The sequence below is a fragment of the Choloepus didactylus genome, chromosome 7 (assembly GCF_015220235.1).
Source record: "Choloepus didactylus isolate mChoDid1 chromosome 7, mChoDid1.pri, whole genome shotgun sequence".
Classification (NCBI taxonomy): domain Eukaryota; kingdom Metazoa; phylum Chordata; class Mammalia; order Pilosa; family Megalonychidae; genus Choloepus; species Choloepus didactylus.
The window spans coordinates 94425270-94446202 of NC_051313.1; the positions used below are offsets into that span (position 1 = coordinate 94425270).

The 20933-nt window shown below is 38.9% G+C and overlaps 1 protein-coding gene across 22 annotated transcripts in view; it reads left to right on the forward strand.

Annotated features, from left to right (window-relative positions):
• The window catches only part of DST (dystonin), a 489857-nt gene that overhangs the window by 214159 nt on the left and 254765 nt on the right, over positions 1-20933 (forward strand). For all 22 annotated transcript variants that reach the window (XM_037843232.1, XM_037843222.1, XM_037843223.1 and 19 more), the window contains one exon: positions 12418-12479. In XM_037843232.1, the coding sequence (XP_037699160.1) occupies positions 12418-12479 (62 nt within the window). The remainder of the gene's footprint in view (positions 1-12417; positions 12480-20933) is intronic.

Consider the following 20933-nt stretch of genomic DNA (forward strand, 5'->3'; position numbering starts at 1 on the left):
TAGCAGGGACATTAATATAAGCAGACGCATTTAGAAACGCTCCAGTGCCCAAATAAGCTTCAGGGGGATGATAGACTCCAAGGGCTGCGTCTTGCTCACTTTGCTGAGCTGCTTCTGCCTGGAAGTGAGCACGCCAGTCAACAAACTGACCGGGGTTAAGAATGGAACGGGCAAGCGAGGCCCAGTCTTGGGGGATGCAATAGTCCATGCCGAGATCCTGCAGTATTTGGGAAGCGTATGGGCTACCTAACCCGTCCTCCTTGACGGCCCTGCAAAGCTGCTTGATAGTATCTGAGTCAATGGGATACCAGTCATACGGTTTCTGTGGGGTGGGGGCAAGGTTAAGAGGAAAGCAGCGAAAAGCACGAGAGAAAGGAGGACGCGCTTGCAGAGGGCTTGGCGCGGGAGTGAGGGTAGGGGGAGCGTTGCCCCAAGGGTTGCCTTGAGGTGTAGAAGGCAGCCAGGGGTTGTTAGCCGGTGGGGTGGAAGGAGCGGCGGCAGCTGCCGGTAGCGGCTCCGAGGGGGAGCTCGCCGAAGGGGGAGGTGGGAGTGGGAGGCCCCAAGCGTCGCAAGATGGCGGCGCGGTGGGCGTGGCTAAGATACAAGATGGTGGATCAGCCCCGCCCTGTGAAAGGGTGGGGCCCAAGGCATAAGATGGTGGACTAACTCCGCCCTGTGAAAGGGCGGGGTTTAAGGCATAAGATGACGGACTAGCTCCGCCCTGTGAAAGGGCGGGGTAAAGCATATGCGGTTTCCGGCCCAGCTTAGGGCTGATGTCATCGCCGGAGCATTTCCTCCCCTCGATGGAAAAAGAAGGAGGAAGTTCGCCATCTTGGCGTGGCGCAGTGTTATTTTGCTTTTTGGGAGTCACCTCGAGCGCGTTGTTAATCTGCTCGACTAAGGACTCCGTGTCCGAGTCATGATTTGAATTAGTATCGCTATCTGAATCTGTTGGCTGGGTTGATAGGGCCTCCTTGGATTTAACGGGGCCTCGATCAGGGGGGAGGGAGCCTTGAAGGCAGGAGCGGATGGTTATCAAGGTGGGGAGCAAGCCGGGAGGGAAGCGCTTGCTCTCATGTTCCATGGCGTTGGTGACCCGATCAATAAGGCGATCATAAGTAACAGGGTCCCAAAGATGGCAAGTGGTGAGCCATGGGTTAAAGGGCAGCAGGAGGTCCCAGTACACCTGCAGCTGCCGGACAGACACTTTACAGCGATGCGTGTCTAGGAGACCCGCTAGAGCACGAACTTGAGGTGCCTGACACGTAGATATACGATTACCCATAGCTGAGGGGGGAGGAGGGGGGGTTGCTCCCGAGCCGGGCCGGCCCGGCTGGCGGGGAGGAGGAGGAGGAGTTGTTTACCGAGCAGAGAGAATGAGATAAACTGTGGCCTTGAGGCCGAAGGAGACGGCGAGAGCGGAAAGCAGTGCCCTTTGGCAACGGGAGTAGTCGGGGGGGGGCGGTTGCAAAGAGGCACACGGCGCCAAATGAGGAAACAAAGATACAAAGAATCACAGCAAAGTAATGGAGGGGAAGAGGGAGAGCGTTAGGAGGAACGGGGGTCATAGAAGTGCGCATACAAAAGGACGAAGAGAGCGTGGGGGAAGGGAGGAGCGGCTTCGGAGCAGTGAACCTCCCACGGCTCCAGAAGCGGCGAAGGAGAGGCGGCCCTTACCTTGCAGGCGAGGAAACGGGAAGCTGGAGAGGCGTCCGGGCGAGCGGGCGACCTGCCGAACTGTTGTGTGGAGACGCTCCCTCACACGGGGCACCAGTTGCGGTCGCGGTTACTGCTTCTAGGGGGAGGGGCGGCCGGTAGCTGAGCCCTCAGCTCTCGGGGCTGCTTAAAGGGTACCGGCGGCGGGGGCTCTTTCCCGGAGGCGAGGGCGAGGCGGAGGACTTGGCCGGGTCCTCGGCGGGAGGCGTGCAAGGTATGGAGGGCGGCGATAAGGACAAGACACTCTTCATCCAGTAGGAGTATGCGCCAAAGAGATTTATTCAGGGGTGATTACAGGTTATATAGGCTGGTAAGAAGGGCAGGGCTGGAAGGGAGGTGAAGCAGCCTTAAATGGCAATACTGAAGGGATAGTGGCTAGGATTGGTTCTGAGAGAACGCCGGAGCTGTTGCAGCGGGGCGGGGGTTGTTCTGGCCACGGTGCATGCGCGCTGGCGGTGGCAGGAGTGGCCTTGGCACCAGGGAGTGAGTGGGTAAGATAAGGAAGTGGGGAAAGGGCAGTTGGGAGAAAGGCGGTTTCCTCCGGCAAGCCTCCCCTGCCAGTGGCATTTTGGGTGAGGAAAAGGGAGCTGCCTTGACCTCGCTCCCCAGGCTCGGGGGGGCTGCAGAGGGCACTCACGCCCGTACCTACTACCCTCCCCAGGGGGTGATATCAGGTCCCCTGGCCCAGGCCTGGTAAGTCGAGGTACAAGCTCAGTCACCCGCAGTGTGTGTCTTTTTCTTACCGATCAATAGGAACTATTAATCTATTTTGGATATTTTTGGTATATGTTATATATGTAGCAGTGTTTTCTTCCAGCCATCTAAAAATATTGTTTACAGTGTCTGCTATTGTACCAATGCTTAAAATTTTTATGTAGTTAAATTTGTTAGCCATTATATATTCAGTTTTGAAACACTGTTCCTATTTAAAACAAGGTATTTTTCTATATATTCTTCTAGCGGTTTTATTTATTTAAAAAATTTTCTTTACCTTTAGCCTTATACTCCACCTTAATAGGTTTATGTAAGGTGTAAGATTGGGGTCTAACCTTTTCTTCACCGTTAGCCTCATAATTCACCTTAATAGTTTTATGTAAGGTGTGAGGTTGGGATCTAACTTTTTCTTCTCAGTTAGCTTATTGTCACACCACCATTGTTTAACTTACCTTTCTTTCCCCGCTGATTTTGAAACCTTTATCACAGTTTTTGTTTAGTTGATTATCTTGGAATTTCTAACTAAATGATTAGTCATTTTAAATAGTTATACTTTTGTTTTTTTTTTCATTTCCAACATTTGTAAGTTTATTTATTTTCATGTTTTAAAGTATTAAGTTTGACTTCCGGGACATAGAAATGATGATAGCAGAAATTCTTGTCTTATTTCTGACTTCACTGGAAATGTTTCCAATATTTCATTAACAATGTTTGTTGTAGATTTTTCTTTATATCTAATGTCTTTTTAAAAAAATAACCTCAATCAAAAGCTAGCTTCTAATTTTGTTACATGCTAATGAAGCATCTATTGAAATTATTTAATGGGATTTCTTATTTAATCTATTAAAATAATGAATTGTGTGAATAAATTTCCAATATTGAACCATCATTGCATTTCTGGGATAACTCTGCTTAGTCAAGTTGTACTGTTCTTTTACTATTGGACTTAAAGATTTTGTGTAGGATTTTTGCATCTGTTCTGAGATTAACCTGTACTTTTTGTTTTGTCTTAATATTGTATTTGCAAGTGTTTTGGTGCAAGGGTTTTATGTACTGGGAAGCTTTCCTTATTTTTCTATGCCACGGATTTTTTTTTTTTTTTTTTTTAATAGAGTTAACTGGTCTTTAAATAATTTGATAGAATTTTACTTATAAAACCACATGATCCTGATGTGGTTTAAAGAGGTAAATCTTTGCCTAACTTTTCAGTTTATTTTGTGAGTTTTGTATGTAAGGTTTCCCACTGTTCCTTAAAAGTCAATTTTATTTTACTAGAAAACCACCCATTTTACCTATAGAATTATTGGCAAAAAGTTGTATTTTCTTATCATAATTAAAATTTTTTCTGTGTCTGTGATTATTTATTCAGTCTCATTTCCAGTATTGTATAATGATCTATTCACATACTGCCTGATAGTATAAATATAAATCTGAAATTTTACTGTAGCTCAATTTGAGAAGTTTGAGCTGCATTGGTAATTCCATGCTTATCTTGAAATATCTCCTTTTTGAACTCTTTCCAGTTTTAAGGGTATATGAAAATATAAAGGGCTTCTTTATGAAGACTGTAATTTAGATATGCTGAAACTTACTTTTAAATGTGTTTTTTATCCAGTACTTAATATCTAGCACAGAAGCTGTAGATTGGTTATGCCCTGGACAAACGGGCTGATACAGAAACCAGTATCAATTTTATTTAAATTCAAAACCTAACAAATAATGGATATAAAAACTAAGAAAGCTAAGAAAATCATCAGCATTTGAAACTTAAATTGATAAAGCCAATAACAAGAAAGGGAAAATTCTGGAACATTTTATGCCATCAATTCTTGTAGAAGAGGCAAAATTCTGTTTCTAAGCCATGAAGAAATGAATCTCACAATATGCAAGAAAGCCTCCCTTACTCAAAGTCTTAAAATATTTCTTTGCAGCACACAACAGCATGAACATCCACTGTTGCCAAAAGTAATTGCAGTGGAGGCAGAACACAGTACTCATTGTGAGATAAGCTATAGGTCTGATTTATATGGGACTTTTCAGGACTCTGCAGTAGTGACTAAAGAAGTTATTTAGAGATAATACTCTTTCACCCATGGAGTCCTAAAATATTTTGCAAACATATTTTTAATGTTGGATTGTTTAATGTATGGTTTTGTTAGAGATTTCCAAATAAGCACCTTCGTTTTAAGGAAATGAGGGGTAGCTAAAGCTTAGAGAGAGAAGCTCCTTCTAATCTGAAGTTCCATAGAGGTGGGTCACACCCTCAGAACAGTGAGGGAAGTTGGCTTAAACTGAAAATGAGTATCGGTTGTAGCTCTCTACTGATAGAAATAAACTGTTTCCGTGGGACTATTTGGTAAGATTTGTCAACTAAAATGGGAGTGGGAACGCCCTTCGTCTTACCTTTTCCTTCTACCTGACAACTGTGACCTCCAGTCACAATGATGTTGGCCAAGGCCTCTGTGGCTGAGGGTGTCTCTGGTGTGTGTGAGGAGGGTGGGGGTGGAGGTGTTACTGCGATGAGGGTGAGGGGCTACTAGCTCATGGGTGGTCTGAGGTGGGACAGGATAGGGGGTTGACAGGGATAAGCAGTAGACTTTCTGCATTCTCACTTAACCTCCCTGGTCACTGACTGTATATTTTCCAGCCAATTTTCTTGCTTCTATAATGGCAAAAATCTTACAGCTTTTCCCTTACCATTCTTACTGTTTTTCACTACATAGTTATATATAGGTGTGGTGGAGAAACTGACTAGATTCTATTCTTCCTTGTCTTCCCATATTTTTTCCACACAACTCCAACAATTCATGTTTTCTTTCTGTTTTGAGAGAGAGAGAACCTTTTGCAAACTGTTTCTCAGTCTTTTAAAATGCAAATCTGATCCTTATTAATAAACACACAAATCTCACCCCTGCCATAAATTCTGATGTAACCTCTTAGTAAAGCATTCTGGTTCTCCTCCTTCCACATTTTAGAATCACTTATCTATAGAAGGTAAATTCCATCTTCTGTGTATCCCCACAGCCAAACATTTGGCCAGACTTCATTTTTCATTTTTTGGTGTTTAACTTATTTTTAAATGTTAACATTTTGTTTCCTAAGTATGAAATTATAATGTTGAACATGCTTTTGCAAATCACATCCTGCCATTATCCCTACCATTTGTAGCTGTGTGGTCCTGGGTAAGTCATTTACCCTCTAAGTGCCTCACTTTCTTCATCTCTAAATGGGGAAAATCTAATGGGGTTGTTGTGAGGATGATATGCAGTATATGTGTGTTCTGTGTGTTGTGTAACTGAGAAAATGCATGGCACATAGTAGGGGCTCTCTAGTGCTTGCTAATACCGTCATCATCCTCTTTTCAATGAAACAGGCAGGCGTAGGCCAATTTACACTCCCTGTAGTGAAGGCAGGGGCTCTGGAACAAATAAAGGCAAATGGAAAGGGGAGAGAGGACATGAAGGGATACTTACTCAGCAGGTGAGAACTTCTTAATAACAGCTGATAAAATTTATTCATGTATAATATATTTAGAATGAAGTTATAAATCATATAAAGATGTTTCAATTTCAAAAATATTAGCGAGTATTAATTTAGGACTGTTGTCTCTTCCCTCCTCATAATCAAATTTGCTGATTTCCTGTTGCTGGAAATACTGAATGTTTTTTGTTTATTTGGAGTTAGTTTATCGGTCTCTATTCATGCAGATCTGTTTGTCTAAGTTTCAGACAAACAGAAGAGTGCTGAAGATGGTCTGTTGGCTTGTTTAGAACGAGAGTTCACATTGCTTGGCATTTATTCATTCATTTATTCATGTTCAGAAGTGAATTTCTCATAAACTGAGGACTCCTTTTTCCTACATTATTAGATTAGGGGATCGATTGCCTAATGATATAGAAAGGAAGTGGGTTTTGGAAAAAGACTTGGTTTGGAATTCCAGTTCAGTCACTTAGGCTGTAGAATCTTAGACTAGGATCTTATCTCTCCAAACTTTGTTTTCACATCTTTAAATGGGGACAGTACAACCCACCTCAAAGAATTGTTGTGAGCTTCAGATGAATATCTATATCTGTGAAGGGTACATAAAGAAATAATTGGTAGTGGTGTTGCCCCTGAAAGGTATGTATCTGGCCCACAAAGTTGAGGTTTGCAAACCTTGTTAGTAGCACACATATCAGGGAGGAGTTAAACAAGTTAATCAGGATGTGGTTTTTTATTCCAGAGAAATTCTGCCTGGGGTGTTAGAAGAGAGAATGTGATGAGCTAATTCAGCAGTGAAACCTAACATCCTATTGGTTTGTTGCATTGCAAAAAGAATTAGGAAATCAGAACTCTCTTTTTAAGGGACTTCATATGAACAGATTTAAGATTAAAAGGAGAAATAAGACAGTATAGTTTTTAAGTAATGTTTTTGTCCCCTGCAAAAGTGTAGAGGATACTGGCTTTGCTAATGTTTGCTTAAAAGAGGGAGTTAACTACTTTTCAGCTTGGTAGTAGGAGTGTCTAGTCAGTGTTTTCCTTTTTACATAGAAAGTTAACAGGACTCTGACACATCAGGGTTTGTACAGAAGGAGTTTAGGGAACGAACTCTTTCCTGAAGAATGATGGGGCAGCTCATGAAAAATGATCAAGACTGGAATGCAAAGCTGGTGGGACTGATGTGCTGTATGGGTTAGTAGTATGACCACTAATATCGATCTTGTTTTCTAAAATGGGAAAGGAAAGTTGCACTACCTGCACTAGCTTGCTTGGCGGGAGTTAGCAGACTGTGGGGCACCTTTCTGAAATTTGGACAGGCTTGCACTATGACTTCTGAGCCTTCTGGGGAAAACTTTGTTTTCCCTATTTTCTTGCACAGGTTATACGTTCATATAATCTTTATGTTCATTTTTGTGTGTGATACTAAGTGTATTTAGCTTTGATTGGATTTTACTGAAAACAAGTGTGGGTTGTAATAATCAATGCTCTTTCTGCATATTTGGTTTTTTTTCCAACTTCTTTTGTTCTTGTCTTTGCATTCTGTGTCACTACCCTCAGCCATGTTGTACTTTATAAGGGGAACATAAATGTATGCTGTCATTTAAAGCTTACTTTATAAATGAAATAATTTTCAAATAGAGGAAAGTGTATAAAACTTCATTCAGAAAAATCAGAAGTCAGAAAAATAACTAGATAAGTCTGTAAAACCACTGTAATAGGTTAAAAATCACAGGAATGATTTTCCCTATTGTTGTCATAGCAACCTTGCTCTAAATATAAATTTCAGTGTTGGATATCCCTGACTGAAATGACATAAAGAACCATTATGAGACTTGCAACTGGAAAATTAGATGGTGTAATTTGGAATACTCCCTTTTGAAATACCTCTCTTTTGAAATAGTACATGTGGAAAGTGTTAAATCACAGTCTTCCCAGACTGAAATTACTTTCAGATTGTTTAAGTTGTTCCCCTGTAGAAAGTTGGTTCCCCAAAGTCCACATTAACTCACAACTCATTATTGTAGCATTGTGGGAACATTCTAGTGTTAAAGAATTTCCCTGGGGCTTCAGCAGAACTTACCTAGGTTTATTGTGGCTTAAATGTAAAGGTTCAGGTTGTTACTATTAGGAAACAGTATCAGAAGTTATGAATTATGTATGTTATTTAGTTAGCTTTAGTCTTTGTATCCTACTCATGTAACTTTAGTTGTGGATCATAATTCCCAGATACTACCTCAGTATACCAGCCAAATATTACCATCATCTCACATTTTCAGCAGTGCTTTTGAGCCTCTAACAACAATTTCATCAATACCTCAGTGATCAAAATAACCTTTTTATAGTTGTATTTAAGTAAATCTTTCTTCTGTATTTGGAAGTAAATACATGATAAAATTTGCTGTTTTGATATACCACTTGGGTTAGAAATTAAGCAGTTAAGTATAAGGTCTTTAGAGCTTATGTTCTATTTCGTCATGTTCATTTTATATAACTAGTCTATTAATTTAGAAAATAATAAATCCATTTTGTTAACTTTTATGTAACAAGAAGAGAGAAATTTATATAATAAATATAATACATTAAACTCAATGGAATAGAGTAAATTATGTGATGATTAAATAAATTAATAACATTTTGGAGGATACTTACAGGGCCACCTTAATCTTATTATTATTATGGAAGCTGTCTATTGTTGACTTATAAAGATTTTAATAATATATTTTAATGCTTTTTCTTGAGGATTTAACATCAAGTTTCTAAATTCTTAATTGGGTGGGAATAACCTAAGTTTTAATTGGATATAATATCCAATATCTAGTAAGTAATTTTTTTGTTCTCTGTTGTCTTTTTGCTGAAGACTCAGAACGGCACAGCTGAAAATGTGATGTGGGTGTTAAACTTTGGCAGAGAGGATCCATTGTTTGCATTAACTTGTCCAAAGTTCACGTCACACAACAGGGCCAGATTCCCCAGCACCATGCCTGTGACTGAGATGTTTTCAGTGCCTCCTATTGAAGGATGACAACATCTTGCAGTAGTAGAAGCAACTCTGATGGAATCACAGTACTTGGGTTGTAACCATGGCTCTTTCAGTGTTAAATTATCAAATTAGGGTTTCTTTTTTGAGGGAAAAATCTGCACATGGCTGATATCTGTCTTGCCACCATACCTTCTCCCTTCCATGCCCCATCTCGCCACCCAGCACAGGACCAGGCCTCTTTTTCCTTGGTGTTTGCTTTCGTGGTGAGTGCCACATGCTTTTTCAGTTGGCTGCTTATCACACTGCTTTCATGTCAGGGGCTTCTTTTGATGATGAGCAAGGACCAGTGCTCCATCTAAACAGCCTAGTTGTCCCAGCACCATCATGGCACTGGATTCATCAAAGGAACCTAATAGATGCTGGAACGAATGAGTAAATTAGAGAAGTATACAGTCTGCTTTTTATCAGTAGGGAGGGCTAGTAGATTGTGTCTCTTTCTTTGTTCTTGCTTTATGTAGTAAATAGTAGTTTAGGTTCTTTTGAACTCTTTAGGAATAGCAACTGTGAAAGACTGTTAAGACACCATTATTGCTTTAAGACCCAAATGGATAAACCTTGTTATCCTGAATCCAGTTGTCCTTTTTTGGGAACATAATTAATTCACATCCTGGGCATTTATTTATTGAATATTTAAAAACATGTGGCACTAGAATGGGGTATTCAAAGATAAGTGAGGTACAGGTGATGCCCCTAAGGGACCAACAGACTATCTGAGAGGAATTCATAAATATTTTTTAGATGATAATGTTGGTTAGCAATTATGAATATCATTGTTCTTGGCAGGGTAGTTATAAGCAAAGTACCTGGGGATTTTACATTTGGAATCAGGCAAATATAACAATTTTTAGCTTAAATTCTGAGCACTTATACTCAGATTTAGGGAGCCTCTACCTTCTGGGCCTGCTTTCTGTAACTCCTTCTCCAATATTTTAGTATCCAATGTTAATTCAAAAAGGAGACTGGAAGTTTGGGGTACTGAAAAGGTATTTGTTACTGAGAAGAACTAAATGATAGGCTAAATTTAGGTATCATTTTGTTTCTCCCTGCCTGACTGTGATCAGGAATGAAAGGAATTTCAAGGAAGTGTTTTGGAAAAGAAATGCTTGGAAAATACAAACTAGGTTACTTGGTTTATCTCACCCTTCATATTGGTATTAATGTGTAAGAGAGCTCTAAGTAATATGCCATCACTGAATAACTTTGCAAGTAAGTGAGTCTGTATAGACCATTGGATTGCTTTACTAAAAGTGAAATTACTGGAAGGGGAGATACTTTTTTAAGGCTTTTGATAACTCTCGGGAAAGCGTAGAGAAGTGTTGAACAATGGAGTTTTGATCTAGAGCAGCACTGTCCAATAGAAATTTCTGTGAAGATTGAAATATTTTATAAATGTGTTATTTAATGTATTAGACACTAACCACATGTGAATGTATGAACACTTGAAATGTGACTAGCATGACCAAGGAATGAATTTTAAATTTCATTTAATTTTAATTAATTTTGGTATACATTTAAATGCCACATGTGGCTAGTGGTTGCCATTCCGGGTAGCATAGCTGTAGAGGACTTGGATCACACCTCATTTCTAGTAGCAAAATACAGGGATGTCTGTTTCCCTGTGGCCTTGTCAACATATATACATATATATGTTGTTTTTTTTTTTTTTCTCGTAACAATCTTGGCCAGTTTGAAAGGTTGAGAAGCTCTCTCTGTATTATTTTGTAGTATTATTTGCTAGTGAGATTTTGAACACCTTTTCAGTATTTCTTGGGGCATTCACTTTTTACTTTTATGTCGCCTTTTGCCCACTTATACATTATTGGAGTGTTCATATTTTTCTTTTCAAGTGTTTTTTAGTATTAATATTAATGAACCTTTGTCTCATATTGCAGATTTTTTCCCAGTTGATTTGTCTTTTCATTTGTGTTTATATTTAAATTATTGTAGAAAATATGCATACTTCTAATAAATAGGACAGATATTTTCAGAGAAATCTTAGTTTCATTGTAATAGTTTAAGAGGGTTCACAGATGAACAATGAGGAGGAAAAGAGATGAAGGAAGAGAGCACATGTCTTAAACTGTGGGGAAAGATTGAAGCAAGTCTGATTTGTGGTGGGAGAGGAAAGAAGATCACCAGGGAAAGAGAAAGAGTTATCTCCAGATGCAAAAGGAGGGAGGAAGGAAACAAGAAAGTAGGGAAGGAAGAACGTTATTGTGGTTTTGAATGTTAGCTTTAAGTGTTGGAAGATTATGATTCCACTTTCCTTAATAACTTTATGAATCAAAATACTGCAATTACTCCTCCTTGACCCTTGCCTCTCCATTCTTTGCACTGCTTCTGTAGTAACCAGGGCAGTGTTGCTCCCTGTAGTGAGGATCTGGTTGGGATGTTTTTTTCTTACCAGACAATTCAAAACAGAGAATCCAGGAGAGAAGTAGAGTGGTTAGTAAAATGTTTAAAAAAACAAAACAAAACAAAAAACCCCACAAACTTCATGCAATTTAAGATCTCACAGCTTCACCGAGTGATTCATGAATCGGGCGGCATCCCATTCAGAAAGTAGAAGGGAGCTTCTTAGAGGGAGTAAAAAGGTGAGCTTATATATGGCAAATGCTGAAGCAAGTAAGGAAATGTTTTTGAATTGGCTGATGTTTCCATTTTACATGGTGGGGTCGGGGTTTATGAAGTGAGGAGCAGAAAGCAAATATACATTGTTTAGTATGGTATGCTTTTCCATACCATATTAGCTATCTCTAACTGGACCTGTGCTGGTTTTTCACTAGGTGTTGCTTGTCTGAAGTTCTGTAGGGTGTGTTTAGTTTTCTTGGAAAGCGTCTGCAAGTCAATTGTTTCTTGTCTTCTAGAAAATCTCTTCTCAGACAGGGGTCCCTCCTAGGGATGCCCAAGGCAGGTGGCCATTGTATTTTGCTTAACAGTAATTAAATCAGATCTCTACTTCAAGCAAAAGCCCTTTATTAGAACTTTAAACTATTTGCTTGATAATCATGGGCAAGACTTTTGAACCTAAGTCTTAGTTTTTCTCTTTTATAAAATGAGAATTGTACAACCTGTCCTCACTGCTGTGGTTTTGAAGAGCTATTGATAAGTGATGTGTGTTAAAGTACTTGGGGGAAGTTCCAGAGCAAGTGCTCACCTGAAGAAGAAAGGTTAGGTTAGACAGCTTTGTGGTGGGGCTGGGGTGGGGGGTGTTATGTGCAGAATGGGCAGAGGGCATTTGTTTAATGGAATAATGTTGGAAAATACAACAGTAGGAAGAGACCAATCTGATAACACGATCTGTAAGTACTTTCTTATCAATAGCCTAAAGCCAGAATTTTAACTTGAAAATTCAAATGCAATAAGCAGTATATTTTGAATATCTTACTTTTGTTTGTATGCGTAATCACAATAAAAATCTTCTATTCATAGATTTTATTTAACCTTTTTTTGTATCTTTTTTTCAGATGAACGGGACAAAGTTCAAAAGAAAACATTTACAAAATGGATAAATCAGCATCTCATGAAGGTCAGTTTACGTTTTTATCATGTCTGGGAATTTGATTTACTGAGCAGTAATTGATTGTATAGCTCTGAAGCATGGCTTTTGAGTACTAATTCCAGAGCATTTCACATGCATTTCAGGAATCTATAATTATTTGGTGTGTGGCATTTGGGTAATGATGGAGGTGGGAAGATAAGTACCCAGCAATTACATTGCATTCTGTAACATTAGTAAAACCCATTGTTATTGGATTCTAAAAATCTCAACAATGTAAGTAATCTGTAAATACTTATATGTAAGGGCATGGAAAAGCTACATTTCTCAGTGTGATTTTTTTCCCCTCAAGATTCAAACCAAGTTCTAGCATCCGATTTATGCGGATGGCAGATGGTTAGATGAGAATAAAGACAGATTATAGAGATAGAAGTCTAGACTCATTTTACTTCTTGTACTTAGTATGACCCAGGGGTTTAAATTTTTGCATATATTTTCTTGACTGTGAAACAGTTAATAGTTTTGGTTCCTAAATTAATATTCATTTGTGTGTCATATGCTGTTTGGTATCTGATATTAAGTGCTTCAGAAAAATACATATGTATGCAAAATTTGCATATAATTTCCTAGAGTTATTGGACCCCTCTGAAGCCCTTCCATAAACCACAGGTAAAGAACTCTTAGAACTTCACAACTAAATATGTCACTTTTTTCCCTTTTCTGGGAAGTCTCAAAGTTGGAAAGAGATAATGTTTTCAGTCCGTTGTTTGGGACTGTTCTTAAGCTAGCATACAAGTCCTGTTGAAACTATAATGTAGCAGAGGAGTGGTGCCAGTAATATAATAGAATCTAATTACCTTCTATAAAAGTGATTTTTATTTCAGTCCTCTCCCTTTCAGCACCTGTTTGCTCAGGGAAGTCATGTCACCCACTCTGCAGATGAGAATCACTTCTGAGGGAGGTTCTGTTACCACTGGGAGCCACATCCTTCCCCCTGGGTGTTAGGAAGAGATAAAAAGTTGAGACCCTCTTTGGCTCCAAGGGGAACTGTTCTTGGCAGTCCTGCTCCTTTGGGCAGTGAGGTGGTTCAGAGGTTAGACTCAGAGCAGACTTTTGTCCACTGATTTTTGTTTGTTTGTTTCATTTTATAAATAGTATATTCTGCTAACTAAGAGCAAATTGTTTTTGAAAGTAAAATATTTGCTATAAGGTTTATCAGTCTGAGACAGGTAAAACAAAGATGGGAGGCAGCAAACATAGCAGATAAAAGCCATGCTTTTGGGGTTTGCACCCGGGCTTTGCAATTTTTTATTTGTGAAATTTTTTATTTGTGAGGCTATAACCTTCTTATGGCCTCATCTGTAAAAGAATGGTAGTGGTAAGTTGGCGTGAGGATGTAAATGAGGTAATTCATCTAAGCATAAAGCACTGTACTTGGCATATTTGTAAGCACTAAGTAAATTAGAGTTTATGGTATAGAAGAGTGGCTTGACTTGGAGGGTCTATTAGTTTTCCTTTGGATGCAGTAACAAAGTACCACAAACTGGGTGGCTTTAAACAACAGAAGTGTATTCTCTCACAGTTCTAGAAATTTAAAACCAAGTTGTCGGCAGGGCCATGCTCCTCTGAAGGCCCTTGAGAAGAATCCTTTCTTGCGTCTTCCTAGCTTCTGGTGACTCCTGGCAATCCTTGGTGTTTCCTGGCTTGTAGCTGCTTCACTGTAAACTCTGCCTCTGTCTTCCCATGGCCTTCTCTCTGTCAACGTGTGTTCTCTTCTTATAATGACACCAGTCATAGCATTTAGGGTCTACCCTACATCCAGGATGATTTTGTCTCAAGATCCTTAACTAATTACATCTGCAAGGATCTTATTTCCAAATAACATCACATTCAGCAGTTCCGGGTAGCAATGAATTTTGGGAGGCACTCTTCAATCAACTACAGAGGCTGCAGAAGAAATTGTAAATTAGGTGTAAGTTGCTTTTGGTGCCCTTCGCCTCCTTTATCCATATCCCTTTTCATACTTCAAGTACTTTTCTTTTAGTATTTGTTTGAGAAAAAGCTCAGGTTGGGGTTCAGGATCTGTTGAGGATAGATTGGCCCATTGCCTCCTTGCCTTAGAGCCCACTGGGACACTTAAGAATTATTTGAGGTTATCCTGTTAGCTGCATCCATCCACCTCCTCTCACCTCCTTTGATGTTTAAGGGTTGACCTAGTGGCTAAAGTCCCTTTTTATTCCCTCTTTCCTTTCTCTCCACAATCTCCTCATAGAAAGTGAGACAATGCAGACTCATTCTGTTTTTCAGTGTTTTGTAGTGTTGGGTCCTCAGTTACATTTTCACTTAGAATCACACTTAGAGGGCATCTTCTAAATCATCTGGTTCCATTACCTTATTTAATAGAAGAAGAAACTCACCATAGCTATTTACTGGTAGAGCTATACCAAAGTCATGGTATGAGACTATGAATTAGAATGAGGAGAGTATCCAATGTTTGATTTCTTTGAGCACTGTGAAATGTTCCAGACCCAGCAGCAGGGTCTCCTTGGCTATGAGATTGTGTTTACTTTTCTCAACCTTATAGTTTAAAGTATTTACTAATCAAACCTGTGACTTAGGCAGTCATGACTTAATCAACTATAAAATGAGATATACCTAGGGAATGATTCTGGCATGGCTGATTTTCACAAGTTTATGTGTCTGAAAAGAGTAAGCGTTGTGGAGCTTTTAAATGATTGTTTAAGTTACTATTAAGTCTGTATATGCAAACATTTTTTTCCTGTATTTTGTTATGATTTTTATATAGCTTTTTATCCAGAAAAATTATATATAGGCCTTATTTTATATTTTTCAGATTTAAAATTTTATCTGCTTAAAGTAAATAAAATGGTTAACTAAAACCTATATTTGTTGGTGAGCAGAAGTTTCTGGCTTTTTTCCAAATGCATTTACGTTTCACTGTTCTGTATTTCAGTTGTATGACTAAGCTTATCTTTAAATGGTTCTGGCAAGAATGTCTTTCTTTTGATTCATCACTCTTCAGAATGCTTTTAAGAATAAAGTCCAGTTGTCACGTCTGCTGCCTCTACAGGTCTTTTTACCACTGAGTATACCTAATTGTTTACATTGAAAATTATGGTTTCTGGTAAACTTGGTGTCAGAAACATTTAGGTATTTTTTAGCATAATTTTAAATATTATATTAATTTATGAGCTGGCTGTTAATGAAAGTACCTGTGACTTCAATTAGTAAATTTTACCCAGAGAACTGATCAAAAAAATAAATTTGATGGCATTCTTTTATTATTTACAGCAATTATTTGTGTCAATTTCACCTATGACGCTATGTACTACCTCTTTATAAACTAGAGGATCTTATGTAACTGTTTAGTCGTTCTTACTGATCACATGCAACTCTGTCTTGTTGTCTAGAAATTGATAGGACAATAACGTAAGAAATGGCACCTAAGATTTAAGTACCTATGATTTCACTTTTGTCTTCCTCTAGGGGAAATAAGAAAGAAGAGCTTTCTCTTTGGAAGCACTTTAATGATTATCAAAGATTAGAAATTCCTTTTAAAATTTATACTGATGGACCCAGAATTAAAACTGGAACCATCATTGAGAGGCTGTATTCAAGAGGAATAAGTTAAGGTGGTGAAAGATTTTTAGTAGAAGATTGGAGTCTAGGGAAGTCCATATAATTGCTTTTCTTATGTAGCATCCAACTGTGGAAATATGTTCCTCAGCACTGGTTAGTTATACTGTAAATTTATTTCTTACCATTGTGTAGTAGCATAATGGTCTAAATTTTAATTTTAATTTATTGATTCATAAATGCATTTAGAGAAGAAAAGGCCCTGGATTCTAGTGTTGGACCACACCCTGTTTCTTAGTAACCTGCTTGGTTACCAAATGGGAGACACCAAACTGACTACCAAATATTTATCTTTGTTCCATCATGTCTTTGGAAAGTTTAATCTACTCATGGCATAGATACCCTTTGCCTACATTGACAACGATTTCATGACTCCACTGAATCAGTCACACTGTTCTTTATTCTGACTTGGTGGCTAGATGGAAATGTAAATCCGCAAGCTGAGAACACAGTGATAACTTTTAGGGAATAGAAGAAAAGCTTTATTTGGTTTGTGTTCTTGACCACTACATAGTTGTTAAGTAATTTTATACTGGGGGCACAGATAAGATATAATTTTTGAAGCTTCAACTTTATAAAGGGCTAATGAGAGCTACTGCTTATAAAAGCTGAAAGTAAGAAATATTTTTTTCCAGATCTTTGATTTACACCAGTGCTTCTAAGATGTAGCTGCATCAGACTCACTTGGAGGGTGAATCCAAGTGGAGTTTACTGGGACACACACACTTCTGAGTCAGTAGGTTTGTGGTGGAGCCAGAGAATTTGCAGTTCTAACAAGTCTTAAGTCTTTGCATTTCTAGCAAAATTCTGATGCTGCTGTTCTGGGTCACACTTTGAGAACCAAGACATAGACAAATGGATAAAATATTGTAAAAAACCATCAGTTCTATTTGACATAATAAATATGGTTTAGAAAGTAATAGCTGTCTTTCATTGAACCCCTACTGCATGCTACGTACATTACTATATTCATACCAATATTAATAATAATAGTAGATGCTAATATTGGTAGAAACCTTACTACATGCCAGGATGTGTCACTTTCACATCTCACTATACTGAACAGAGAGGTTCAGTAATTTCTGAAGGTCATATAGGTAGTAATTTCCAGGACATGGGTGAAAATGGCTAACAGATATTAGGTAACGTCCCTGATAGGTTGGATAGCAGTCTAAGGAGCAAATGATCGTACCCTAGTTTGCCTGACTCCAGAGTCTTTGCTGTCTCCACTATGCTAAATTCTTGAAGTTGAATTTGTTGAGTGATTAAAGCTAAAGGGGAAAGCTGAGCTTGATATTAGTTGATTTCTTTATAAATAGGTCTTGATGATTACAGCTGTTTTATTGTGGTGTAAGATAAAGCAGTGTATATTGTAGAGGAAGGGCTAAAAGCTTTTGGGGAAAATGTCTGAGTTTGGCCCAAAATGTAGAATTTAGAAAAAAATCTTGCAAATCAGGTTTTTGTAAGTGGCAAAAAAAAAAAAAAAAAAAAAAAAAAGTTGCTTTGGCAATCTTGTCATTTTCAAGATTGTAAGAGATACATGGAAGAGTAGTAGATAGTTCTGTATAGATAAAATAGTTCAGAATTGAGAAATTAATTCTGAATGTCTCTTCTTAAGGAAGAATAATACTTTCTTGATGATAGATTCCTCATCAATAACAGAAGACAGGGGTAACACTACATTTACTTTAACAAAGCTGTCTTGCGCTTCTAGTTCTGTCCAGGGATGTATTTGAAATACAATTTAGGAAGGTCTCAGCTTGCCATATTGTTGGGATATCAAATATATATGTTTGAAATCATTAAACAGTCATGCTGGGCAACATATGATAAAATGCCAGAATGAGTGGGCAAACAATAGGGGTTTTAAGAAGTCAGAGCTGGGAGACTCAGGGTGGCTCTGAATGGTTGGAGACTGTGTCAGGGATGGAGAGGTAACTTAAGCTGGCTGACTGATGCCAGGGTTTGGCTGGAAGATCAGGTTGGATAGAAAAAGGGGCCAGGAAATAAACAGACATGATTAGTTAGCCAAGGATGCTGTTGGAAGTTTTTGAGGACAAGAGTGGCCTAATATGACTAGCATTTTAGGAAAAACGCTGAATTTCATACATAGGCATTAAGTAATTTTAGCTTTAATTATATTATGAATTCCACGACGTGACTGACCATGTCATAGCAGGTACTTGGTAAATGTTTGTGGAATGAATGTACCTAGAGGGAGGTGACTGCTGGCTTACCCCAGGAGGCTCTCTCTGGGATCTGCCCTTTGCTTTGTAGCAGAAACCTGGGTGAAGACGGAGAAGGCAGGCTTATCAGATCTACAGATGGGAGGGATACCCAGTACAATAGATAAATAAAATCCATTCTGAAAATAATTTAGAAAGCTGGAGCTCTTGTCTCAAATCAAAAAGACAAAATTTAACAGTGAAAAATATAAAGTTCTACTCTAAGATTGAAATATCCACCTGTAGGGTATAGAAGGACTGGTGTAGCAGTAATTTATGTGATAGGACTTGTGGGGTGGGGGGTGCTTTCATTGACCTCAAATTTACAAAACTGGCACACCTGAATGCAGTCTCAAGCCTGTATTAGAAGAGTTGAAGGTCCATAGCTCTTCTGTACTGGTTACCTGGTTAACCTACATCTAGAGTATTTCGTTAATGCATTTTATTTTATTTTATTTATTTATTTTTTTTAATCTTCATTTTATTGAGATATATTCACATACCACAGAGTCATACAAAACAAATCGTACTTTCGATTGTTTACAGTACCATTACATAGTTGTACATTCATCACGTAAATCAATCCCTGACACCTTCATTAGCACACACACAAAAATAACAAGAATAATAATTAGAGTGAAAAAGAGCAATTGAAGTAAAAAAGAACACTGGGTACCTTTGTCTGTTTGTTTCCTTCCCCTATTTTTCTACTCATCCATCCATAAACTAGACAAAGTGGAGTGTGGTCCTTATGGCTTTCCCAATCCCATTGTCACCTCTCATAAGCTACATTTTTATACAACTGTCTTCGAGATTCATGGGTTCTGGGTTGTAGTTTGATAGTTTCAGGTATCCACCACCAGCTAACCCAATTCTTTGGAACCTAAAAAGGGTTGTCTAAAGTGTACATAAGAGTGCCCACCAGAGTGACCTCTCGGCTCGTTTTGGAATCTCTCTGCCACTGAAGCTTATTTCATTTCCTTTCACATCCCCCTTTTGGTCAAGAAGATGTTCTCCGTCCCACGATGCCGGGTCAGCATTCCTCCCCGGGAGTCATATTCCACGTTGCCAGGGAGATTCACTCCCCTGGGTGTCTGATCCCACGTAGTGGGGAGGGCAGTGATTTCACCTTTCAGGTTGGCTTAGCCAAAGAGAGAGGGCCACATCTGAGCAACAAAGAGGCATTCGGGAGGAGGCTCTTAGGCACAACCATAGGGAGGCCTAGCCTCTCCTTTGCAGCAACCATCTTCCCAAGGGTAAAACTTATGGTAGAGGGCTCAACCCATCAAACCACCAGTCCCCTGTATCTGTGGTCATGTTCGCAACCATCGAGGTGGGGTAGGCAAATACCCCTGCATTCTCCACAGGCTCCTCAAGGGGGCACTACATCTTTTTTTTTCCTTGTTTTTCTTTTTTTTTTTTTTTTTAACTTTCCCTTCTTTTTTAAATCAACTGTATGAAAAAAAAGTTAAAAAGAAAACAAACATACAATAAAAGAATATTTCAAAGAGACCATAACAAGGGAGTAAGAAAAAGACAACTAACCTAAGATAACTGCTTAACTTCCAACATGTTCCTACTTTACCCCAAGAAAGTTACCTAATACAGCAACATTTCTGTGAACTTGTTCCTACTATATCCATCAGAAATTAACAGACCATAGTCATTCGTGGGCATCCCCAGAACGTTAAATAGCTTATCTGTTCTTCTTGGATTATTGTTCCCCCTTCCTTAATTGCTCTCTATTGCTAGTTCCCCTACATTCTACATTATAAGCCATTTGTTTTACATTTTTCAAAGTTCACATTAGTGGTAGCATATAATATTTCTCTTTTTGTGCCTGGCTTATTTCGCTCAGCATTACGTCTTCAAGGTTCATCCGTGTTGTCATATGTTTCACGAGATCGTTCCTTCTTACTGCCGCGTAGTATTCCATCGTGTGTATATACCACATTTTATTTATCCACTCATCTGTTGAAGGACATTTGGGTTGTTTCCATCTCTTGGCAATTGTGAATAATGCTGCTATGAACATTGGCGTGCAGATATCTGTTCGTGTCACTGCTTTCCGATCTTCCGGGTATATACCGAGGAGTGCAATCGCTGGATCGAATGGTAGCTCTATATCTAGTTTTCTAAGGAACTGCCAGACTGACTTCCAGAGTGGCTGAACCATTATACAGTCCCACCAACAATGAATAAGAGTTCCAATTTCTCCACATCCCCTCCAGCATTTGTAGTTTCCTGTTTGTTTAATGGCAGCCATTCTAACCGGTGTTAGATGGTATCTCATTGTGGTCTTAATTTGCATCTCTCTAATAGCTAGTGAAGCTGAACATTTTCTCATGTGTTTCTTGGCCATTTGTATTTCCTCTTCAGAGAACTGTCTTTTCATATCTTTTGCCCATTTTATAATTGGGCTGTCTGTACTATTGTCATTGAGTTGTAGGATTTCTTTATGTATGCAAGATATCAGTCTTTTGTCAGATACATGGTTTCCAAAAATTTTTTCCCATTGAATTGGCTGCCTCTTTACCTTTTTGAGAAATTCCTTTGAGGTGCAGAAACTTCTAAGCTTGAGGAGTTCCCATTTATCTATTTT